The sequence below is a fragment of the Aedes aegypti genome, chromosome 3 (assembly GCF_002204515.2).
Source record: "Aedes aegypti strain LVP_AGWG chromosome 3, AaegL5.0 Primary Assembly, whole genome shotgun sequence".
NCBI lineage: Eukaryota > Metazoa > Arthropoda > Insecta > Diptera > Culicidae > Aedes > Aedes aegypti.
The window spans coordinates 341,385,204-341,407,242 of record NC_035109.1 but is presented as its reverse complement, the minus strand read 5'-3'; the positions used below and the strand labels follow the sequence as shown (position 1 = coordinate 341,407,242).

General features: G+C 44.6%; 4 protein-coding genes across 4 annotated transcripts; 2 read left to right on the top strand and 2 right to left on the bottom strand.

Moving 5' to 3' along the window:
- Window positions 1-1,382: 1,382 nt before the first annotated feature.
- LOC110679797 (histone H4) lies at window positions 1,383-1,792 on the top strand. The gene has a single exon (XM_021855527.1). It carries the CDS (start codon window positions 1,434-1,436, stop codon window positions 1,743-1,745), a length of 312 nt encoding a protein of 103 aa, XP_021711219.1. The 5' UTR covers window positions 1,383-1,433; the 3' UTR covers window positions 1,746-1,792.
- Window positions 1,793-7,445: 5,653 nt separating this feature from the next.
- Window positions 7,446-8,916, bottom strand: LOC110679731 (histone H1-like). Its single transcript, XM_021855459.1, has one exon. It carries the CDS (start codon window positions 8,185-8,187, stop codon window positions 7,507-7,509), a length of 681 nt encoding a protein of 226 aa, XP_021711151.1. The 5' UTR covers window positions 8,188-8,916; the 3' UTR covers window positions 7,446-7,506.
- Window positions 8,917-10,264: 1,348 nt separating this feature from the next.
- On the bottom strand, window positions 10,265-10,752 carry LOC5579087 (histone H2B). The gene has a single exon (XM_001657231.2). It carries the CDS (start codon window positions 10,689-10,691, stop codon window positions 10,317-10,319), a length of 375 nt encoding a protein of 124 aa, XP_001657281.1. The 5' UTR covers window positions 10,692-10,752; the 3' UTR covers window positions 10,265-10,316.
- Window positions 10,753-14,599: 3,847 nt separating this feature from the next.
- On the top strand, window positions 14,600-15,112 carry LOC110679791 (histone H2A-like). Its single transcript, XM_021855521.1, has one exon. The coding sequence runs from the start codon at window positions 14,690-14,692 to the stop codon at window positions 15,062-15,064; it is 375 nt and encodes a 124-aa protein (XP_021711213.1). The 5' UTR covers window positions 14,600-14,689; the 3' UTR covers window positions 15,065-15,112.
- The last annotated feature ends 6,927 nt before the right edge of the window (window positions 15,113-22,039 follow it).

Here is a 22,039-nt window from a genome sequence, read left to right as displayed (position 1 = left end):
TCCTCCCCCAAAAGCTATCGACCCATCAGCCTTCTCTCAGGGTTATCAAAGCTTTTTGAAAAAGCGATCAACAGACGGCTGCTTTCGGCAGCCGATCAAAACAACATCTTGCTCGAGGAACAGTTTGGCTTTCGACGCGGTCGTTCAACCGTGCACCAACTGACTCGAGTAACCAACATCCTCAGGCGGAACAAGTCCCTTGCCAAATCCTCCGCCATGGCGTTGCTCGATGTTGAAAAAGCATTCGACAACGTCTGGCACGACGGCCTGGTGTACAAGCTGCACCGATACAATCTTCCCACCTATTTGGTGAAAATCATCAAAAACTATCTGTTTAACAGGACGTTCAGGGTTTCCCTCAATGGAGTCAACTCAGACCCCCACAACATCCCCGCAGGTGTTCCACAGGGCAGTATTTTAGGTCCCCTACTATACAACCTGTTCACCTCGGACATGCCTCAGCTCCCTGAAGGCGGCTCACTGTCACTGTTCGCTGACGACACATCAGTCGTCTACAGCGGCAGATTCACGAGAGCACTAACATCTCGACTCCAGAGAGGCCTGAACGTCTTGTCAGATTATTTGAACAGCTGGAAGATCTGTATCAACGCAGCGAAGACCTCTTCCCCTATTCCAAATCCCCCAGACTTGTTCCGGCTGAGGATTGTAAAATCACCCTCGGTGGATCAACGGTGGAATGGTCTGATGCAGCCGACTACCTTGGGCTAACGTTAGACAGCAAGCTTCTCTTCAGACAGCAGGTTGACAAAACGGTCACCAAAAGCAACATCTTGCTCAAAGCATTGTACCCCCTGATCAACCGGAAGTCAACTCTGTCTCTGAAGAATAAGCTTGCTGTTTACAAACAGGTCATTCTTCCAGTAATTGAATATGGCGTTCCAATCTGGGAGAGTTGCGCAAAAACCCACCATCTGAGGCTCCAGAGGACCCAGAATAAGTTCCTCCGGATGATCCTCAACAGCCCTCCGAGAACGAGGACAACCGAGGTTCACCGTCTGGCCGAGATCAAAACATTAGAGGAGCGCTTTGGTGACTCGATCGGTAGATTTAGGGCTCGTTGCCACCAATCGGACCAGCAGGTCATCCGGGACCTCGTTCCCCCCTAGGTTATCAAATTTTATTTTATTGTAGTCTTGTAAATAGTAGCTAGGATAACAAATTTTCTTTTAAAAACCACCAGAGCCCATACGGCCAATATAACAACTAGGGTAAAACCGCAAAAATAACAAAAACATCTATCAAAATCCAACTTTAAGACCAAAGCTGAAGGACCTATCGGTCAACCTCTTGACATGTAAACCAATTACCTTGTAAACCAAAAATTGCAAATAAACATGAATTTAATGAAAAAATTGGCGCAGCCATCAGTTCCAGTACTACCGTCGTCGAACACAGAACCAAATTCATCCAAAATGACCGGCCGTGGCAAGGGAGGCAAAGGACTCGGAAAAGGAGGCGCCAAGCGTCATCGCAAGGTTTTGCGTGATAACATCCAGGGTATCACCAAGCCCGCAATCCGTCGTCTGGCTCGTCGTGGAGGAGTCAAGCGTATCTCCGGACTTATCTACGAGGAAACTCGTGGTGTGTTGAAGGTGTTCCTGGAAAACGTCATCCGTGATGCCGTTACCTACACTGAACACGCCAAGCGTAAAACCGTTACCGCTATGGATGTTGTCTACGCTCTGAAGCGTCAGGGACGCACCCTGTACGGTTTCGGAGGTTAAATCGCATTCCAAAGTTTCGCTCTTCAAACGGCCCTTTTCAGGGCCACCAAACACACTCATCAAGGAGTTGATACGACAAATGTTCACACACTAAAAGCAAGGGTAATCTAATGGGACAAGCACTACACGCTTTTGCAGTCCGGCGGTGGCGTGGCTTGGGGAGAAAATTCTCGTCTCCGATTGGAAGACACCATAAAATGCCAATATATATATATACATACATAGTCTAGTCTAGTCAGCACTGTCATTTCCCGGGGTGGCACTACTGTTGTTACTTACTTGTTGTACTTCGGTCGGTTCGAAAACAACAACCGCTATGATGCCACGCCGGTGAAATCCAGTGCGTGCATCTTTCCATACCAATCTCACGTGCATGCATCTCAACTCCGGACTTCAGTGTCAGGTACGGAACGCTCGTCGTACCACTCCCTATTACCTATTACCACTCATCAAATTCCATTAGGATTGCGTTAGGAACTTCTTAGTTTGCCTCGCTCGGTTCCACAATGCGATGGACGAACAAATATTTCATCATGTTCCACACTGTACCTTATGAGAAATGTCCCGCTCACTGGATGCGGTTGCAATCAATATTTACAAGCACTGGAATTGTGTTCGCGCACCCGAAACGAAACGAAGGGAAAACGAATCACCGAACCGGGTGAGAGACGGGAATTTGAATCCACCGACGGGAAAAACCGGGAATTTGAGAAGGTCACCGGGAAAATCGTTTTGAACGAACATTTCCAAGCTTCGAATCTACAAACCACAACAAGCATTTATGACTTTGAACAAATCAGTTTCATTGAAATGTATTGAAAGTGGATGATGAAATGTCTACCGTAAAATGGGGTGTTTTCAAGCAACTTCTAGTATGTCAATAATTAAACAAAGGACAGCCCTACTACAGTAAGGACCCGATTTTGTCAGCCCCTCGATGAATTTTAGGCTGACCAAATCGGGTCATTTTATTTTGTTCCCGTTTTTCAAATTTCGACATGGTTACATGGACTTTTAAAGAGGGTACGTGGTAAAACATGACGATACCAATTTTTTGACAAATCTGAAATTGGCTGACAAAATCGGGTCAGTACTGGATTCTCTCGTCGCGTGCCAAACACAATTATGAGGATCCTATGGCAGATTTCTGAGATAATCATGAAAATGTGTGATTTTTGACGTAACTGCAAAACAGGGTTGTAAAGGAATTTGACTTTCGCAAATGAAACCATATTTTGCCAACAACAAAACATAATCTTTTTGATCAATAACTTTGATGCTTTCATTCATTTTCATAAGTTATGCTCAACCTCAATCAGATAATACATCAATATTATCGAACTTGGAACTCCTGCAAACGCAAACCGTTTTCTTTTAACTGCTAAATCTTTCATAGTTATTAATCTGGAAACTGTCAATACTTCGTAAAATTGTCTTGAATTGTTTTTGAGACTTAAATGCAACAGGATCATAACCTATATACCGTTAAGTCACCAGTCACCGTGCGGCCTCCATTCACCGTGCACATATACAAATTCCTACAGAATATTCATACAATTTTCACAAATCATTCTTTGGTCAGCAAAATAAGATAAAACTGATGAAACGAACTAGTTTTTGCCACAAATAATTTTGAAAAACCTAGTTTATGTAGACAAAATCATGTGAATTCTGTTTGATAACGAGATATTGCAACAATCTTAGTAGAAACGCCAAAAAATCACATTTTTTATTTTAACGATAGAGTATGAAATTTTTCAAAATTTCAACAAGTTTTCACTGTGGATATTATTAGTAAGATGTATTTCATCGTATGAGCAATGAGATTTAATGCAAATTAGAATTTTTATTGTGTTTCAGTCGAAACCCAAATGCACGGTGAATGGATCCTTTTCAATATATATGGATCCTATTACCGTGTATAGTGTAAAAGGCATGAAATTATGCGATAATATTAGATTTATTGTTATGTCGTCATTAAACTACTTCATATTTAGAATTTAAGTGAATATGGAATGGTTTGGACAATACAGTCAAACCTCCTATAACGATTTTAATAAAAAAATAATAATTTAGCCAATTTTTAAACTTTGTATAGTTTTTATTGTAAATGAAGATTTGAATACTCTTAAAAATGAATGCGCACACTACTAGCAACATAGTTGCTCCATTAACAACGTTTCTTCAAGATACAAAATCAAATCATGACGAAAACTATACGCACGGTAAATGGTGACACATAGAACGGTACGAGGCGACCTTAACATGACATTTTCAAACATAATTTTTGACTAATTTTTTGTTATGCATCACTAGTTTTAGATTTTTCCCTGAATTATTATATAATTGCCCGCTACGTAGTGGTATTCTAGTACGCTTCAAATTATTTGGAATAGTTTTATATTTTTTTGAAGTGCAAATTTTTCTTAAATGCACGGTGAATGGTAGCTTGACGGTACAGTTAACTCTCCCTAACTCGATATTGAAATTGTCTTGAATTGGTTTTGATACTTGAATGCAACAGGATCATAACCTATATATTTGCATTTGCTTCTTTGAATGATTGTTCTCCTTCGTCTTCGAAAATAGCCCCTATTTGTTTTGCTGGTCTGCTCGATAGGTAGACAGTTTGACAGTTCGATAGGTAGATTTGGTTTCACTCTTCGCGCAACTCGGGTGCCTCTGAGAAAAAAAAAAAAAAAAAAAAAAAAAAAAAAAAAAAAAAAAAAAAAAAAAAAAAAAACCATATTTTCAGGGCTAGACATTTTAGTAATATTCAGTAACAAACAAAATAGTCCCCTTAACCTTTACAATGCAGTGTTACTTCACGGAACAAGCCTAAAGTATAATGGAACATATATCGGCATAAATCGAACGAGTTTTGTAACTTGGAAAAAGTAGTAGAAAAGATAATCCCCTAACACCCCGCTAACTTTCAAAAAGAAACTTTTTCCATAAGAAATATTAAAAGGCGAAATCTAGATAACATTTTCAAAAGCTTTTGTCTGCGTTGTGATCTCAATTAAATATACTTATGTTCTGGGTTACTCACATAGTTTTGTTAATATTGTTTCATTGTTTTGTAGTTAAATCTTTTTTGCCAATAAAATTCTTTCAAAAATGGTTTGAATCGTTTTCAATATCTAGACTCCACAATACCTAATATTAATAGATATCCCCGATCACATAATGCAGCTCACAATCCTCCGAACAAAGCAAGCATTTCAGATGACTGATATATCGACTTCCGACGTTTTTGTGACTTTTCAAACTTGATGGAGAAGTTCAATCCCTTAAAACCCCACGAGTCCTTAACACCCCATTTTACGGTACTAACTTCTTAAAAAGGTTTCACTTTTCTCAATAATTAGCAATGTAGTACCAAACAATGTTTGTTTGATTTTTTGAGCTTGGCTCTAACTTTTTGACTCAAGAGTTTGAAAGAAAAGTTTACTAGCCTAAAATAATCTTGCCGAAAGTTTTTGCACTCAAACATATTGGATACAAAAAAAAATCCTAAGTTGTTGAATATTCATACCACAATAAATCCAGATTTCCTTGGGAACAGCATTTTAAGAGTTTCTAATCTCTCATTAGTTAACTAATCGATTACAAATTGAATAGGTAAGGTAGATGCTGCTACATGTGTGGGTTTGTTTTATTTTTTTAATTCACCCTAGATTTAATTACTTTAGAGAAACATCAATTTAATGAAACACTGATTTATTTTGGCATCTGGAGTTTGGCATCGGCCAAATTATCTGAAACTCGGCAGTAAGACGCACTTGAAGAGCATAATGTTGATAAATAGCAGTCAAGGCCTTCCTTAGTGTAGTGGTAAAGTCGGTGGCTACAAAGCAAACCCATGCTGAAGGTGTCTGGGTTCAACTTCCCAACAAGCCATGTGAGCAAAATGGTCACATAAAAAAATAAAGTGAGAAGCCGGCCAAGAAAAATGAGAAGAAGAAGAGGCATTCGCAAAATCCCATGTGCGAAATAAATCAAAAGAATGAGCACAAAAAATTTTGATAATGAAGACGCGTTCACTCCAACGGAAATGCTCGACGTGTAGTAACAGCGGCGGAAGTAATTTACCGGTTTCAATTTGAGTGTCAGGAGCTCAGGGCCAAATTTTCGAGCCGCAAATTTTTCTCGGTGCACGCAAGCAAATGGCGGCGGTGCTCACTCTCTTTCTCCCGTACCCAAACTGCGATGGGGATGTGAGGCGTTCGATTCGCCAATCACGCTTAAAATCAGTTACACTGTATTGATTTGCTCTCATCTTTGGAATAGTGGAACAGCATTGGATTACGAAAATCAAACATACTGAGCAAGGTCGACCCATTGGCCCCGAAAGATTGAGATTTTCAGAAGCCAATCCCTGGGCTTAGTATTTTACTGCCAATTAACTTAATTTGCAACATCCACAAGAGTAATTTGATTATTCCGCAAGGAAAATAGTGGCAGTTCGCTCATACTGGATCAGCTGTCAAGATTACTTTGGTTATTAGCAGCAAACTGTACTTGACCGCTCTACTTGGGATGTCGATACTCAGCCTGCCCAGTAGGTCCGGTACGTACGGACCTGTGAATCCCTGGGCTTAGTATTTTACTGCCAATTAACTTAATTTGCAACATCCACAAGAGTAATTTGATTATTCCGCAAGGAAAATAGTGGCAGTTCGCTCATACTGGATCAGCTGTCAAGATTACTTTGGTTATTAGCAGCAAACTGTACTTGACCGCTCTACTTGGGATGTCGATACTCAGCCTGCCCAGTAGGTCCGGTACGTACGGACCTGTGAACTAGACTATCGAAATGCATACATTTTGCATTTTGACACACGAACGCTTTATGTTTCGTTTTAGCATCAACTCACATCCAGGCGTCGGTAGGCGCGTGGTGTACGCACAGACCTAACGATCGCAAGGTCCTTGGTTCGATTCCAGGTTGCTGCGAGAAACATTTTTTGTTGCCAATGTTTGGTTTCATAAGGCAAAGCTATGAATTTCAACCCGATTTATTGTGGCGAATTTTCATAAGTGCATCCAATGTATTTCGATAGTCCATTTGCCTGAGTGTATTAAAAACGCACGGGCCTATCGATCGCAAGGTCCTTGGTTCGATTCCAGGTTGCCGCGAAAACATGTTTTGGTTTCACAAGGCAACGCTACGAATCTCAACCCGATTTAAATAAGGCTCCCCCAAAACTACGCGACTTTTTACGGCGACAGCGACACGATTTCGTTGTTGTGTCGCTGCAAGCACTCTTCTATGGAACCATCTTGACTGACACGACGCGAATCGCTGCGAAATCGCGACGTTTTTTTGTCGCTGTCGCCGTAAAAAGTCGCTTAGATCTGGGGGAGCCTTTAAGTCGATAGACTTCTTCAAATCCTTGAATCATTCGAGTGTATCAAAAGCTGTTCCTCTAGTGGAGGTTTGCTTTGGGTACGGATGCACCGCTACAGTGAGTGCCAGCCAGTGCTCGCCTACCTGTCCGGGCTTTACAGTTGCTGGCAGAGAAAGGGGTGCATGATTGGCCAATTTTATTGATTTGCGAAAGGGTTCGGGAAGAATTCGCCATTCAGTGGCAAAGTGCACGTAACTTTTCGGGGGGATTTATTTCCCTCTGGAAATAAATGGAAATGGAATATCATTGACTGTGCAACTCTTTGTTCTAAACTTGGATGGTAGTCCTGAAAAGGACTGATTGGATGTTAGATACTGTTTTACAACAGTACGGTTGCTGTCCCAAATTTACTTCTTGGCAGCGGTCTTCTTCGCGGCAGCTTTCTTGGCTGGGGCAGCCTTCTTCGGTTTTGGGGTCTTGGGCTTCTTGGCGGCGGTCTTGGAAGGTTTGGTGGCCTTCTGCTTCGGAGCAGCAGCCTTCTTCACACCACCGGCCTTTTTGGCAGCCTTGGCACCAGCAGCTTTGGCTTTCTTGGCTGCAGCCGGCTTCTTGGCTTTCTTCTCGCCGGCTGGCTTCTTGGCCTTCTTCTCCCCAGCTGGTTTCTTGGTGGCCTTCTTCTTCTCTCCGGTAGCCTTCTTGGCCTTCTTCTCGCCGGCCTTCTTCGGTTTCTTCTCACTGGCGGCCTTCTTAGCTTCAGCCTTCAGCTTGAACGAACCGGAAGCGCCGGTGCCCTTGGTTTGGACGAACTTGCCCTTCTCGACGCCATTCTTCAAGGCCTTCTTGAGGAATGGGGCAAGCTTGGCGACATCGCATTTGTAGTTGGCGGCGATGTACTTCTTGATGGCCTGCAGGGACGATCCGTTGCGTTCCTTCAAGGTTTTGATGGCAGCAACAACCATGTCGTTGACTGGGGGGTGGGTCGACGGCTTCTTCGGCTTGCCCTGTCCCTTGGGGGCCCTTGGCTTCTTGGTCTTGGCTGGCGAGGCAGCCGGGGCTGCGGCAGCGGCTTCAGTGGCAACTTCAGACATCTCGATAGGTAGCTAGAGTAACACTCACACGATGGCGATAGTAAACGAATGAATGACGGAAATTCTGGCAACAGTGCGGTGTTCGATTTCGTCGTCTGTGTTAGGGATGCAGACATGGTCGTCCACTGGATGACTGTTCGCGAAATATTGTACATATTTTTGGTAACACCTTTTTAAAACGCATTTTTCCGGTAATCGCACTAAGTATTTGCCTGTCTAGTATGTCCGTTTGGTGAGTGCATGAGTCTCGCTAGCAGCCCGTCATCGCCACATCGGGCCGGTTTCGCGAGAAGCACCGCTGAGACATGTCTTTACAGCACCCGTGCGCCATATGGTGTGGCTTTGCTCGATAAAACAATCAATAGTAACTATTGAAACAATACCACCCTGCACGGCGGTGGTGAATTTGGCAACATGAATGGTTGCTCTTTGCGGTGACATGCGGGTATAGCCAGTATGCCGGTGTCTAATGGCCCCTAATGAGCCTCAAACAAAGTCATTCCCAGTGCCGACGAGCGATGTTACGCGTTTGGTTTTAGTAAACTTTGAACAATGTTAATTTGATGTTTTTCATCAAACATACCGAAAACTTGGGCTCGACTATGACGTCAGTCACACAAGTTTGTGCCATTTTGTCCGGAAAACAATGTCACCAAACACTAATCACCTTCCACCTGTGCACTGTTGGTTGGTCGAATGTGTGCAAATTGCTGGCATTGCCTCAGCCATCGGCGGCAACTGCATTGGAAAAGGACAGTGCACGTGCTACTATGGATCTAGCTTATCTGAGAATGTTTTACTTCAAGAAGCAAGTAAGCAAAGCAAGCACCCTCCCTGCGGTGGAATCTGCAAATGAGCTAGTGCGAAATCTGCCCGAATAGGCATCGGTTTTGCTAGCTGCAGTTGCATCGAATGAACATTCCATACAATCTCTTCTGGCGGCAGTAGTACCGGACATGTCGCGCTGAATTCGCGACAAATTGTTCTCGGAAGTCCCTAACATGCCCCACGGCACGTGTTCCCGGTGTAGAAACTGCACCCTACACTCCCCCCGATCGAGATATATTTTTGTGTACAGTGCCCTCAGGGGCTGTTCAACGTGTCTGTCCGTGCTAGTACTGAGCAACACCCGAGCCAGGAAGCCGAATGGCAACCACACAACGTGTCATGTCACCATCATTCGCAAACTTCATAACGCCAACAATGACCATTTGCAACGCGCCCCCACCACCCATTGTGTATAAGAATGTTTTCCCAATTTCGTTTGACCCGTTACATCTCGAAGACACACCACCCACCCATGAACTATGTGAATGGGCCCCATCAATGGGAACTGATTGATGGCATTATCGAGATTATCCGATCGATACCATTTGCATCAACTGTTGTTCGATAAACGTTATTATGATAGCCTGAACTGCTGGGATGCTCTTACGAGATCGTTTGTAATGGGACGCTAGAAAACATAATGAGCTTCTTTCCAATACGTTGAGAAGAAGAACGAACGAACCACGAAACTTGTCATCATGCCTGCCTAGCTAGCTAGTCCTATGATGTCAAAATTGTCTAAACTACTAACATGCAGCACAACCGATAGCAAAAATGAAGTTGTTAAGGTGCAACATGGCAATCAGCATAAATATTGAACTTTAAACGTTCTGCTAGTGAATGAAGTGTGGTTAAGGTACAACATTTTTTTTGCAATCAGCAGAAATGTTGAACGTACGAAGTGGATCTTCTTGTTTTAAATTCAAACGGATGGAAAAACTTAGATCTAGGGTTTTTTTGTGAACAGATTTTTCCCTATACTGCTTAACAATTAAGTTCCTATTATTTATTACGCAGCTGAATGGGGATCCAAATCTCTGCAACTGTAATCGTTATAATTAATCAATACTGAAACTGATAACATCGAATAAATAAAATGAATTGAATAAATTCAAACTGATAAGAGAGGGGGGTGTTGTCACGTATGAAGTCACCGCCGTGACACTACCTCAGTCGGTTCAATAGTGTGATAAAACAGTCTAGTGTCAGATTTTCAAAATCAACTCTTTTTCGGGATTGAAATAGTGGCCCTGAAAAGGGCCTTTTGGTTTGGTGTGATTGAACGCAGTGTCGGTCGTCATTTACTTGGAGCTGGTGTACTTGGTGACGGCCTTGGTGCCTTCCGAAACGGCGTGCTTGGCCAACTCTCCCGGGAGCAGAAGCCGGACGGCGGTTTGGATTTCGCGGGATGTGATCGTCGAACGCTTGTTGTAGTGGGCCAGGCGGGAGGCTTCGGCGGCAATACGCTCAAAGATGTCGTTGACGAAGCTGTTCATGATGCTCATGGCTTTCGACGAAACGCCAGTGTCGGGGTGAACTTGCTTCAACACCTTGTAGATGTAGATGGCGTAGCTTTCCTTCCTGCGCTGCTTCTTCTTCTTCTTATCGCCCTTGACAATGTTCTTCTGGGCCTTGCCGGATTTCTTCGCGGCCTTTCCGCTGGTTTTCGGTGCCATCGTGCTGCTAACGTTGTTTTAGATTCCAAACGAAAACTGAAACTGATGCCCGACCGATTTGTATTAAATCATTTTTTATTTCAGCTTTTAAATACATCGATTTGTTATTACAATTTAAGAGAATTACCAATTAGGCATATCAACTTTAGTCTTCATTTTCTTGTTGGATGTTTTTACATATAGTATGTGGTATACATTTGAAACTTTGTTTCTGTTTTTGTTTGATCTTAACCTAACTTAACTCTACTTACTAACTACTAATTATAAATGTTTCGTATTGTTTCATATTCTGATAATCTAGTTTTGTTTACAAACTTTTCTTTTAGTTTTTGGAATCTCGCTTCCAGTAGTTCTAGTTGTGCCATATCATGGACTAAAGTAGTTCTTGTATTTCTCTCTAAGCCAAAGATTATTTTTAAGAATCGGTTTTGTATGATTTGAAGTTTCTTTTTGTGGCTTTTGGCACAAATGTCCCATATTGGAGCTGCATAGTCCAATACAGGTAGTACTATTTGCTTATATATTGCTAATTTGTTTTTTATGTTTAGTTTTGAATTTTTGTTAATTAATGGGTAAAGTCTATTCAGTAGTATGAGGCATTTAGTTTTAGTGTTTTCTACATGTTTGTTGAACAAAAGTTTTGCATCTGTTGTTAAGCCAAGATATTTTACATGAGGAGACCATTCTATTTCATTTCCATCTATAACAATTTTTGTGTTTGGTTTGTGTTTGGGTGACTGATTTAGAGGAAACAGTATTATTTGTGTTTTTATGGCATTGATTTTGATTTTCCATAATTTCATATAGTTTATAAATGTTTCTAGACAGTTTTGTAATTTGGTTGTAATGTGTCGAGTGATTCTGCCTCTGACTTGGATGGCAGAATCATCTGCAAACAAAGATAATACTCCATCTATAAGTGGTGGAATGTCCGATGTAAATATTGAATAGAGGACTGGGCCTAGAATACTCCCCTGGGGGACTCCTGCTTGTATTGTGTGCTGTTCGGAGTAGTGTCCTTGAAGGTACACTCTGAATTGTCTATTGATTAGATAATCGTGTAATATTTTAACCAAGTAGGTTGGGAAATTGTATCGAACTAGTTTGTGAACTAATCCCTCATGCCATACATTATCGAAGGCTTTTTCGATGTCTAAAAGAGCCATTGCTGTTGAATATCCGATTTCTTTGTTTCTTTTGATCCTGTTTACTACCCTGGCTAGTTGTTGTGTTGTTGAATGGCCTTTGCGAAAGCCAAATTGCTCGTCCATGAGAATGTTATTTCTTTGGATATGTTCATTTAACCGGTGCAGAATTAGTTTTTCAAAAATTTTACTTATTGATGATAGTAAACTGATAGGCCTGTAGCTTTTTTCATTCGTGGGATCTTTACCTGGTTTTAAAATGGGAATCACCTTTGATTTTTTCCAACTGTTTGGGAAGTAACTTATATTTAGACATTTGTTGAAAATATTGCAGAGGAGGTTCAAACTATTGTCACCTAGATTTTTTAGTACCATATTTAGAATGCCATCATCGCCTGGTGCTTTCATGTTTTTCTGTCGTTTCAGAATTGAATGGATTTCTTCTACATTAATTTTGCTTTGTTCAGGTAAATAACTATTGGTGTTGTTTAAAGTTTCTATTGTTTGTTTAACTGTATCTTCCATCTGGCTATTCATGGTGAGTCCTATTTCGTGAGATTTAACAATATTTAGGGCTATTGCATTGGCTTTTTCAACTGGGGTTATAAGTATTTGATTGTTTACCTTAAGATGGGGAACAGTTTGTGGTCTATTCTTGAGTATTTTTGCAATTTTCCAAAAGGGTCTTGAATTGTTGTCGAGTTTGGCTAATTTTTCTTGGAATTTCTGGTTTTTGATTTCTTCCAACCTTTTGCTTATTATTTTTCTGAGACGATTCACAATAGATTTCAGTCTTCTATGACCAGTTCTTTGATATTGTCTAAGAAGGGCATTTCTTTTACCTATCAGGATTCTAGTGAAATTGTCTAATGCTATCACTTCTGAACGAACCGTTGTGGTCCTAACATTGTTATCAACTGCCGTTTGGATCACCTGGATGAGGTTTGCTAGCACATCATCAATCTGATCCCTGGTATCAATAGCTTGTTCCGCATTGAGTTGATTGTCAACTGAACTTCGAAGCCTGTCCCAATTAACACGATGAAAGTTCTTCTTGGATGTCAAAGGTCTTGATTCACTGGTGATTCCTACTCTTACCACTACCGGAAAGTGATCTGAGTCTAACTCCTGGATGGTTTCGGGTTCACTAATCCCGTTCGACAAGTTTGACAGGAAAAAGTCAAGTGTTGATGGTGAACCTTTAACAGTTACGTACGTTGGAGAGACTGGGTGATGGATGGAGTATATACCAGCCTGAAGATCCTCAAAAAGGATTTTGCCGTTGGCATTGGACCCAATATTACCCCAGCTAGGATGCCGGGCGTTCAAGTCGGTCCCAATGATGAACTTGCAATTTGTGTGTGCTAGCTTCCTGAGATCCTGACTGAATGACAGCCTGCTGCCATCAGTAATTTTTGTTTGTTGCCCAAAGTATGCGCTGATGAGTCTAACTTTGCCAACACTGGATTCTATTTCTATGCCAATGGCTTCGATAACTTTGGTGTTGAAATGGGGTAATGCCTTAAACTTCAAGTGATTAGCTATTACTATGGCGACACCACCACCTTTGGTATCCTGACGATCATGACGGATAATTTTGTAGTTTGGAATACTCAGCTTAATGTTAGGATTTAGGTGAGTTTCCGTGATCAAGGCCACTTGAATATTCCTATCAACTAGAAATTGTCCAAATTCTATCATTTTAGGTCGGAGTGACCTAGCGTTCCAAGTTACAATCTGGATAGAGCTATCGACCATACTGGATCAAGAACACTCCCAACGTTTCTACTTGTTCATGCCGGGAACGACAACGTTTCAGTTTGTCCGACATGTCCAGGAAGATCCTAACCAATTCTTCTGGGGCATAGAGCGAATTACTTTGCGGGACAGATTCACATTCATCATCAGGGAAGGAAGCAGCGTTAGCACTCACCTGGGGAACCGGATGTTGAGATGAACTCGGTGTTGCGGTGGTCGTTCTCGGCTGTCTAGGCCAAGACGGGGTGACGTTGGGTTGTTGGCGCTGATTGCTGTTTTGTTGGAGGGCCGGGAATTCATCCTGGCGGAACAGCTGTTGATTCTCGGGAGCTCTTCTTCCGGGGAGGTTTCTGGTCGCTGCATTCTTCCGAATCTGCTTGTATGCCTCGCGCTTGGGGCAAATCTTGTCGGAGGCTTTGTGTCCACTTCCACAGTTGACACACTTGTAGGCTGCTACATCCTCGTGGGGGCAATCCGCTGTGATGTGCGGATGAGCACAAATGTTGCAGCGGGGCTTGAGGTTGCAATTTCGAGTTCCGTGGCCGAAGTTCAGGCACCGCATGCATTGCGTTACATCACGGTGTGAACCACGGTAGGCTTCCCAGGTCACGATCATGTCGTTCAGCGTACGCACCGCCTTCAGCGCGTTCAGCGTGGTGGATCCCTTTCGGAAGTGGACGAGGTAGAGGCAATCTCGATTGTCGCCTTCGCTGAACTTCCGGGCGATGACGTGGATTGCCACAGGCTGCAGCTTGTAGTGCTGGATCAATTCCGCTTCGATGAGGCTTTTCTCCGTGATCGGTAGACCACGAATGACTGCTTTGAAGGGTTTCTCCTCGGGGGCGTCATGGGTGAAGTATTCATGCCCGACCGAACCAGTCGGTTCTCTTTTATACCCGTAGAATGGTGAGCGCTGTTCCGCCCCTTCGCTTCGTTTGCTACTTCATCCATTTCGTTCGCACCATCCTAGTATGAGTGCAGCGCAGGGCTACGCATGTATAAAAGATACCCTCATCCGGTGAAATCACCATCAGTACCGCTTACGTACGCTTCGTGAACGTTTGTTTCTCAAGTCCACTCAAACTCAACCACAAAATGTCTGGCCGCGGCAAAGGAGGCAAAGTTAAGGGAAAGGCAAAGTCCCGTTCCAACCGCGCTGGATTGCAGTTCCCAGTCGGTCGTATTCACCGTCTGCTCCGGAAGGGCAACTATGCCGAGCGTGTCGGTGCCGGCGCTCCAGTCTACTTGGCTGCCGTTATAGAATATCTGGCCGCTGAAGTGCTCGAATTGGCAGGAAACGCTGCCCGTGACAACAAGAAGACCAGAATCATTCCCCGTCATCTGCAGTTGGCCATCCGCAACGACGAAGAATTGAACAAGCTGCTGTCCGGTGTTACCATCGCCCAAGGTGGTGTTCTGCCCAACATTCAGGCTGTCTTGCTGCCGAAGAAAACCGAAAAGAAGGCATAAGTTACACTGCGTGCATCAAACCAAAAACCGTCCTTTTCAGGACGACAATATCCAGTCCACCGCTAGAGAGTTGTTGTTGAAATATTGCAGATTTATCTAATTTAGCCACAGAGAGGATCGATGAAGAGATATCGGCCATATTATGACCATTTCTGAATCAATTCCTAGATTCCGCGGGGGGAAACGTTTGGGCTTCTTAAATGTTCTGTTCGGGATACCTCGAACTTTCGATTTTTGGAGTTCAATTTGCCGAAACAGAAACATAAAACATTGAAACAGCCAGCCCTGCGTGAGCTGTTCCTGAAGAGAGAGGAGGGTAAACTGTTCATCCAGTTCCTGCCCCATTTTCTACTATCTACTGCTTGACAATAGAAGAGTTGATGAAGCAGGTAGTATTTAAAAAACTTATATTATTTATTCGAGGAAAGGCTATATCAGGAGCTCCTAATATTAAAGGAATCAATCAATTTCCAAACCCCACAATTATCAATTATAACTATCATAGGGGTGTGTTTCAAAGTAAACAAGCCAAAGATTACGTTTCAATCATACGGTCAAACTTTCAATGTTGGATGTTCGAGTTGTCTAGTTTGTAGCAACAAGGGGAGGCGAGCTGGGAAAGCTTCTGCATCCGGAAAAGAGCATAAGAAGAAGGGGAAACATACGGCCGGTACCAGAGAATGAAGTCCGCGCTGGAGATGCACATTCAAAAGTGTGTGCAAAGCGAAGCATGAAGGGACAACTCGAGTTGTCGGTTGGTTGACGTACCTCCCTCATCAGTGTTGAGAGTATGATCGTTCGGTGGTAGGAGGAAGGTCAAGGGGCTTTAGGAAGTAATCGTTCCCCCAGGGGAACAAACAGTTTTAGGTACACTGAAGGGAAAATTGCTCACACAACTCTTTTAGGGAATGCTCTAGTGGCCCTGAAAAGGGCCGTTTTGTTGAGAATGGCAACTATAATGCAGACCGAATTTAAGCGCGTTCTCCACGGATACGGCGAGCCAGCTGGATGTCCTTGGGCATAATGGTGACACGCTTGGCGTGGATGGCGCAAAGGTTGGTATCTTCGAAAAGACCGACCAGATAGGCCTCGCTCGCTTCCTGCAGGGCCATGACAGCCGAGCTCTGGAAGCGCAGATCGGTCTTGAAGTCCTGGGCGATCTCACGAACCAGACGCTGGAATGGCAGCTTGCGGATCAGCAGCTCAGTCGACTTTTGGTAGCGACGGATTTCACGCAGAGCAACGGTTCCTGGCCGATAACGGTGAGGCTTCTTGACACCTCCGGTGGCTGGGGCGCTCTTGCGAGCGGCTTTGGTAGCCAGCTGCTTGCGAGGAGCTTTTCCTCCAGTAGACTTACGAGCAGTCTGCTTGGTACGGGCCATTGTGTTAGATGATGATTAATTTGCTTTCAATCCAAACGGATCAGTTGAAACGCAGCGACAGAATGAGGGTCAAAAAACCAGGCAGTCCTCTTTTATATGCTCATATCGATGCAGGCAACCAATCGGAAGCCACGGAAGAATAGAAAAAGCAAGAGAGGAAAGAAGAACTCAACCCTCGAGTGGGTATAAAAGTGGCCGCTAGTGTTTGGCGCAGCCATTTCATAGCCATAAAAGTGGCCGCTAGTGTTTGGCGCAGCCATCATTCATCATCAGTTGCGTGATAGTTTTCGAGTGAATAAGACGTGCGAATCGGAAGCTAAAAGGAAAAGCGAAAAGGAGAGAGACCTATTTTCGACGGTGCCACCCGTCAGTGTGTGAAAGAGTGTTCAACCGCGATCGTGTTGCGATCACAGTGAGCGTTGGCATTTGCGTTGTGTGACAGCAAAAGGAAGAGAAGAAGCGAGCCGGAGTGATTCCGTCGGCGAGCTGCAGTGCAGCAGGGCGTTGCGGGGTGGGAAAAGAAAACAACAAAAACCGTGAAAAGTTGTGGTGGTCGTTCGAATTGATTTCGCCGACGTTTGGTAGTGCCTAAACGAATAGGATTTTGCGGTGCGTGGAAGGAGAAGAAGAATTCCTCTAGTGCGTGAGTGAAGACAATTGATTGTCTGGAGTTGTGATTGTGGGAGCTCGGCCTGTTGGCCATGGCGGCTGTAAATGCCGCTCCCCCCGGGGGGAATTCCGGTAACGGGAGAAGATTACCGGAATGGTTGGATCCGAACAGTAATCACGGACAATTAGTGGTGATGTCGATGGTGGCGAAAGACGGAGGAAAGTTCCCGGACAATCCGTTCGTTATCGGGCGGTCGCTGGAACATGCCGCCGGTGGAAAATTGGACGAGACGTACACCGAAAACAGAGGTTCGCGGTACGTTTTGAAAGTGCGAAGTGAAGCGAAAGTGCAAAAGTTGCTGCAGATGACGGAGCTGATTGATGGCACCAAGGTGGCGATTCAATTGCATCCGACGATGAATTTCGTCAAATGCGTTGTCAGCTGCCCGGAAGCGATCAACATGAGCAAGGAATTGCTTGAAACGGAGTTGAGCAGCCAGGGCGTGACGAATGTCCACCGAATCACACGACAGGATGGAAAGGTAAGAGTAAATACCCCTACCCTTATTTTGACCATCAGTGGAACTGTTATCCCGAAGCATATTTGGTTCGGTTCGCTTCGAGTTCCCACCCGTGTGTATTATCCCTCCCCAATGGTTTGTTACAAGTGTTTCGCGTACGGTCACACAAAATTGCGTTGCCAGGGGCAGGAACGGTGTCGAAATTGTTCGAAAAGTCACCCAATCGATCTCGAGGCCGGCTGTGCATCGCCTCCGCAGTGTTTGCATTGTGGCGAAGGGCATCAGTCGAACAGCAAGAAATGTAAGGTGTTCCAGAAGGAGGAGGAAATCATCCGGATCAAGGTCAACACCGGCGTGTCGTTCATTGACGCGAAAAAGGAGTACGACCGGGTCCATGGCGAAAAATCGTATGCTGGGGTTTCCGGTGCTCAGAATCGATTGCAGCAGGACGAAAAGGATCGGGAAATTCAAGTTTTGCGGGCTGAAGTGGAGCGGATGAAAGGAGTCGACCAGGAATTGGCGAAGCTCCGAAAAATCGTCGAGGAGCTTTCGACGAAGAAGCATAAGCGGAGCAAGAAGGAACGAACGATCCAAGTCATGAAGGTAACCGATTCGGAAATGGAGGCAGAAGAAATCGACAAGAAGGACAAGTTGGCGAAAAGGAAGCAGCAAGGAGGATCCGGAGAAATCTCCCCTCCCTACAAGCGGAATACGAACGGGAACGATTCGGAAGTAATGTCGGGTAGCAACTACGAATCGACGGGAGCTATTGGTGGCGAGGTGAGTTCACCTCTTCCTCAAAGATCCAGGTATGGCCCAACGAAACCGCAATCAAGCCGCATGTAACAGTCGAAGTAGTGAACAGCATAGTTGTAGCCCCCCAAAAGTGTTTGCAGTGCAGTGGAACATTAACGGCCTTAAAGGCCGTCAGGATGAACTTTTGTTATTAGTGCGTGAAAATCCTCCTGTAGCTATCGCTCTGCAGGAGACTAAAAACAGTGACAACTCGTTTCTTGGGCGCTTCCTCCGGGAAGAATACGTATGGTTTAATCGTGTGGATCCGGAAAACAGCACGGTGCGGGGCGTCGCTCTTGCAGTGCGTAAGTCTTTCGATCCGTCTCCCGTGGTATTAGACTCTTCCATACCAGCAGTAGCAGCAACGATCCTTTATCCAATAGAAGCCACTCTGGTTTCTCTATACATCCCTCCAGATAAAATGACTGTCCAAATGGTGGAAGACATCTTAGCGTCGATTGTGCTGGCAAGCAAGTATCCGCTAGTGGTGATGGGAGACCTTAATGCCCACCATGAGGCTTGGGGCTCCAATAAATCAGACAATAAGGGAAAAGCAATCCTAGAGTTCGTGGTTGATCACGACCTAGTGATTTTGAATTCCGGACAAGGTACCCGATTAGATCCTGTCAGCGGAAAGTTATCTGCAATCGACCTCACCATTGTATCAACGGAGATTGGGTATAAACTGAGCTGGACAGTGGATGAAGATAACCGAGGTAGTGATCATTTCCCGATCATAATATCCGTTACTGGAGCTGAAGTTGCTAAGCAGACTAAAAGGCGGCAATGGATGTACAACAAGGCGGATTGGAAGGGTTTTGAGAACTCCATCGAGAAGAAAAGTGACCAGTTTTCCAGCATCGCTGAGTTCACCAAGCTCGTGAAGTCAAGTGCGGAGAAATTCATTCCTCGAACCAGCTCGAATGTTGGGAGAAAATCGGTTCACTGGTGGAACCCGGAAGTGGAAAACAACGTAAAGTACCGGAGGAAAAAGCTACGTAAGGTAAAAAAGATACCCGACCATCACCCGGAAAAGGCCGAAGCTGTTAAAGAGTTCAAGCTAGCGAGAAACAACTGCAGACGAGTCATCAATAAAGCGAAAAAAGCATCCTGGGACGAGTTTACTAATTCGTTCAATCCAGACACTCCAGTGAGCCTCATCTGGCGTAACGTGAAAGCGTTGAGCGGGAAGAATCAAGTAACGGCACCAACCCTTCGGCTGAATGACGTGTTTTTGGAGGACCCCAAAGAAATTGCAAACACAATGGCTGATTATCTTGAGCAGATATACGGACCTGAAGAGATGATTGCGGCCGAGCCCATGGCAGATACTCCCAAAATTGAAGGTCTGTTCAATAGGGATATCTCCATGGAAGAGCTGTTGTGGGCAATAGACCAGGGTAAAGGGCAATCCGTTGGGCCTGATTCTCTCGGATACCCAATGTTGAAACACCTCCCATATATGGCCAAAGTCGGTTTCTTGAAGCTTATCAATGAGGTTTGGAAGTCGGGAAAAATTCCACATGAGTGGAAGGAAGGTACAGTTATCCCGTTACCCAAACCTGGTAAAGACCCCAAGATTCTCGGCAATCAACGTCCCATCACATTGATGAGCTGTGCTGGGAAGACGGTAGAACGGATTGTCAACCGGCGGCTCGTTGAGGTAATTGAATCAAACCAGCTGTTGGATCCACGACAATATGGGTTCCGTCAGGGAAGAGGCATCGATATGTATCTAGCGGATCTGGAAGCATGCGTTGACGAGGCTCTAGGAAAAAAGCAGCACATCGACTTAGTTTCTCTGGACATCAGCAAAGCTTACGATCACATCTCCAACAAGGCAATAGTAAGACAGCTGCAAAACTGGGGAATTCACGGAAGGTTGATGGAGTTTGTTCAAGACTACCTCAGAGATAGGTACTTTCGAGTGGCAATTGGAGGGACCTTCTCTGATAGGAAGAAACAAACCAACGGCGTACCACAAGGATCAGTGCTGGCAGTGACTCTCTTCGTGATCGGCATGAACTCTGTATTTGGCAGGGTTTCGGAGAGTAGTCCATCGCGCGTGCTGCGCTTCTTTGTTTATGCTGACGATATTGTCGTAGTCATCTCCGGTCTGAACCAAAAGGCAGTCAGGAAAAAGGTACAAGAAGTCGTTTCATGGATAGGAAACTGGGCCAATGACAGCGGCCTTAAAATTGCTGCTGAAAAATCGAAGCACCTTCACATTTGCAAAAAGTTGAAACACGCAAACCTTCCAGAAGTGAAACTAAATGGAGCCAGCATACCACTGGTTAAAAGTACCAAAGTGCTTGGGGTGACGATCAACAGCAGATTCGACTTCAAGGAACATGCAGTGCAGGTCAAGAAGGAGTGTAAAAGTCGAACATCGTTGCTTCGGATCATTGGACGTCGATCCGGCGGAACAAGGTCAACTTTGCTGTACATCGGAAAGGCCCTAATAATTCCGAAGATATTTCATGGATGGGGCATAGTAAGTCGGAGCAATACGCAAGCAACAAATATCTTGAAACCTGTTTACAACGATATGCTACGTATTGCTTCCGGTGCGTTCCGGTCTAGCCCAATAGTAGCAATTTGTGCGGAGTCTGGCGAGCTGCCTTTTGAGCACTTGGCATGCCAAGTACTAGTGGCAAAAGCTTCGAAGCTGGAAGAGAAAAAGGCATTTGCAAACCACTCAGACGAGTGGCCAATTTCAACGCGTGCGAAAGGTATGTTTGAAGAAGCGACGGGTGAGGAATTGCCGCCCGTAGCGGAATTCCCCCGACCGCTGAGAAAAAGCTGGGCGTCTGCGGAAATAACGGTTGACTGGTCTATTAAGTCCCAATTCAAAGTAGGAGAAGCCACCAGCAAAGCACAAGCACTATTTATCGATTTAGCGAGAACAAGCTACGTAAACTTTAAGCATGTTTTCACTGATGGATCGGTAGACGAAGAGGAACGAGTCGGGCTGGGCATATACTGCAACGGAGAGGAGCGGTGTGCCCGTCTGCCGACGGGTTGCACGATTTTTTCGGCAGAAGCGAAGGCGTTACAGCTTGCTGTTCAGTCCGTTGAACCTGGAGAGAATGCTGTCATCTTCACGGACTCCGCGAGCTGTGTGGCAGCGATCGAAGCGAACACCACCAAACATCCGTGGATTAGAGCAGTGCAGATTGAAATGGAGAAGAAGAACGCGGTGATTTGCTGGATCCCTGGACACGTAGGAATTGATGGGAATGAGAAAGCGGATGCATTAGCGAATAGTGGAAGAAGAGAAGAAGTGCGGGATCGACAGGTACCGGCCGTCGATCGAAATAGTTGGAGCAAGAAGATTCTGGAGTATGTGTGGGAAGGGGCCTGGCACCGAGAACGATCAGTGAAATTAAGAAGAGTGAAACCATCAACTGCTGCATGGAGGGACCGAAAGACTCGTAGTGAACAAGTGGTGCTAACCCGATTGCGTATCGGGCACACGAAGATAACCCATGGGTGGTTGATGGAAAAAGGGGAGGTGCCGAAGTGTCAGCATTGCGGCACAATAATTACAGTGGAGCATTTGCTCATTGAATGCAGGGCATTCGAAAAAGTGCGTAAGGAGATAGGACTCGAAAACAGTTTGGGGGAAATATTATGTTACGGACAAGAGAGGGAAGGGAAAGTGATCA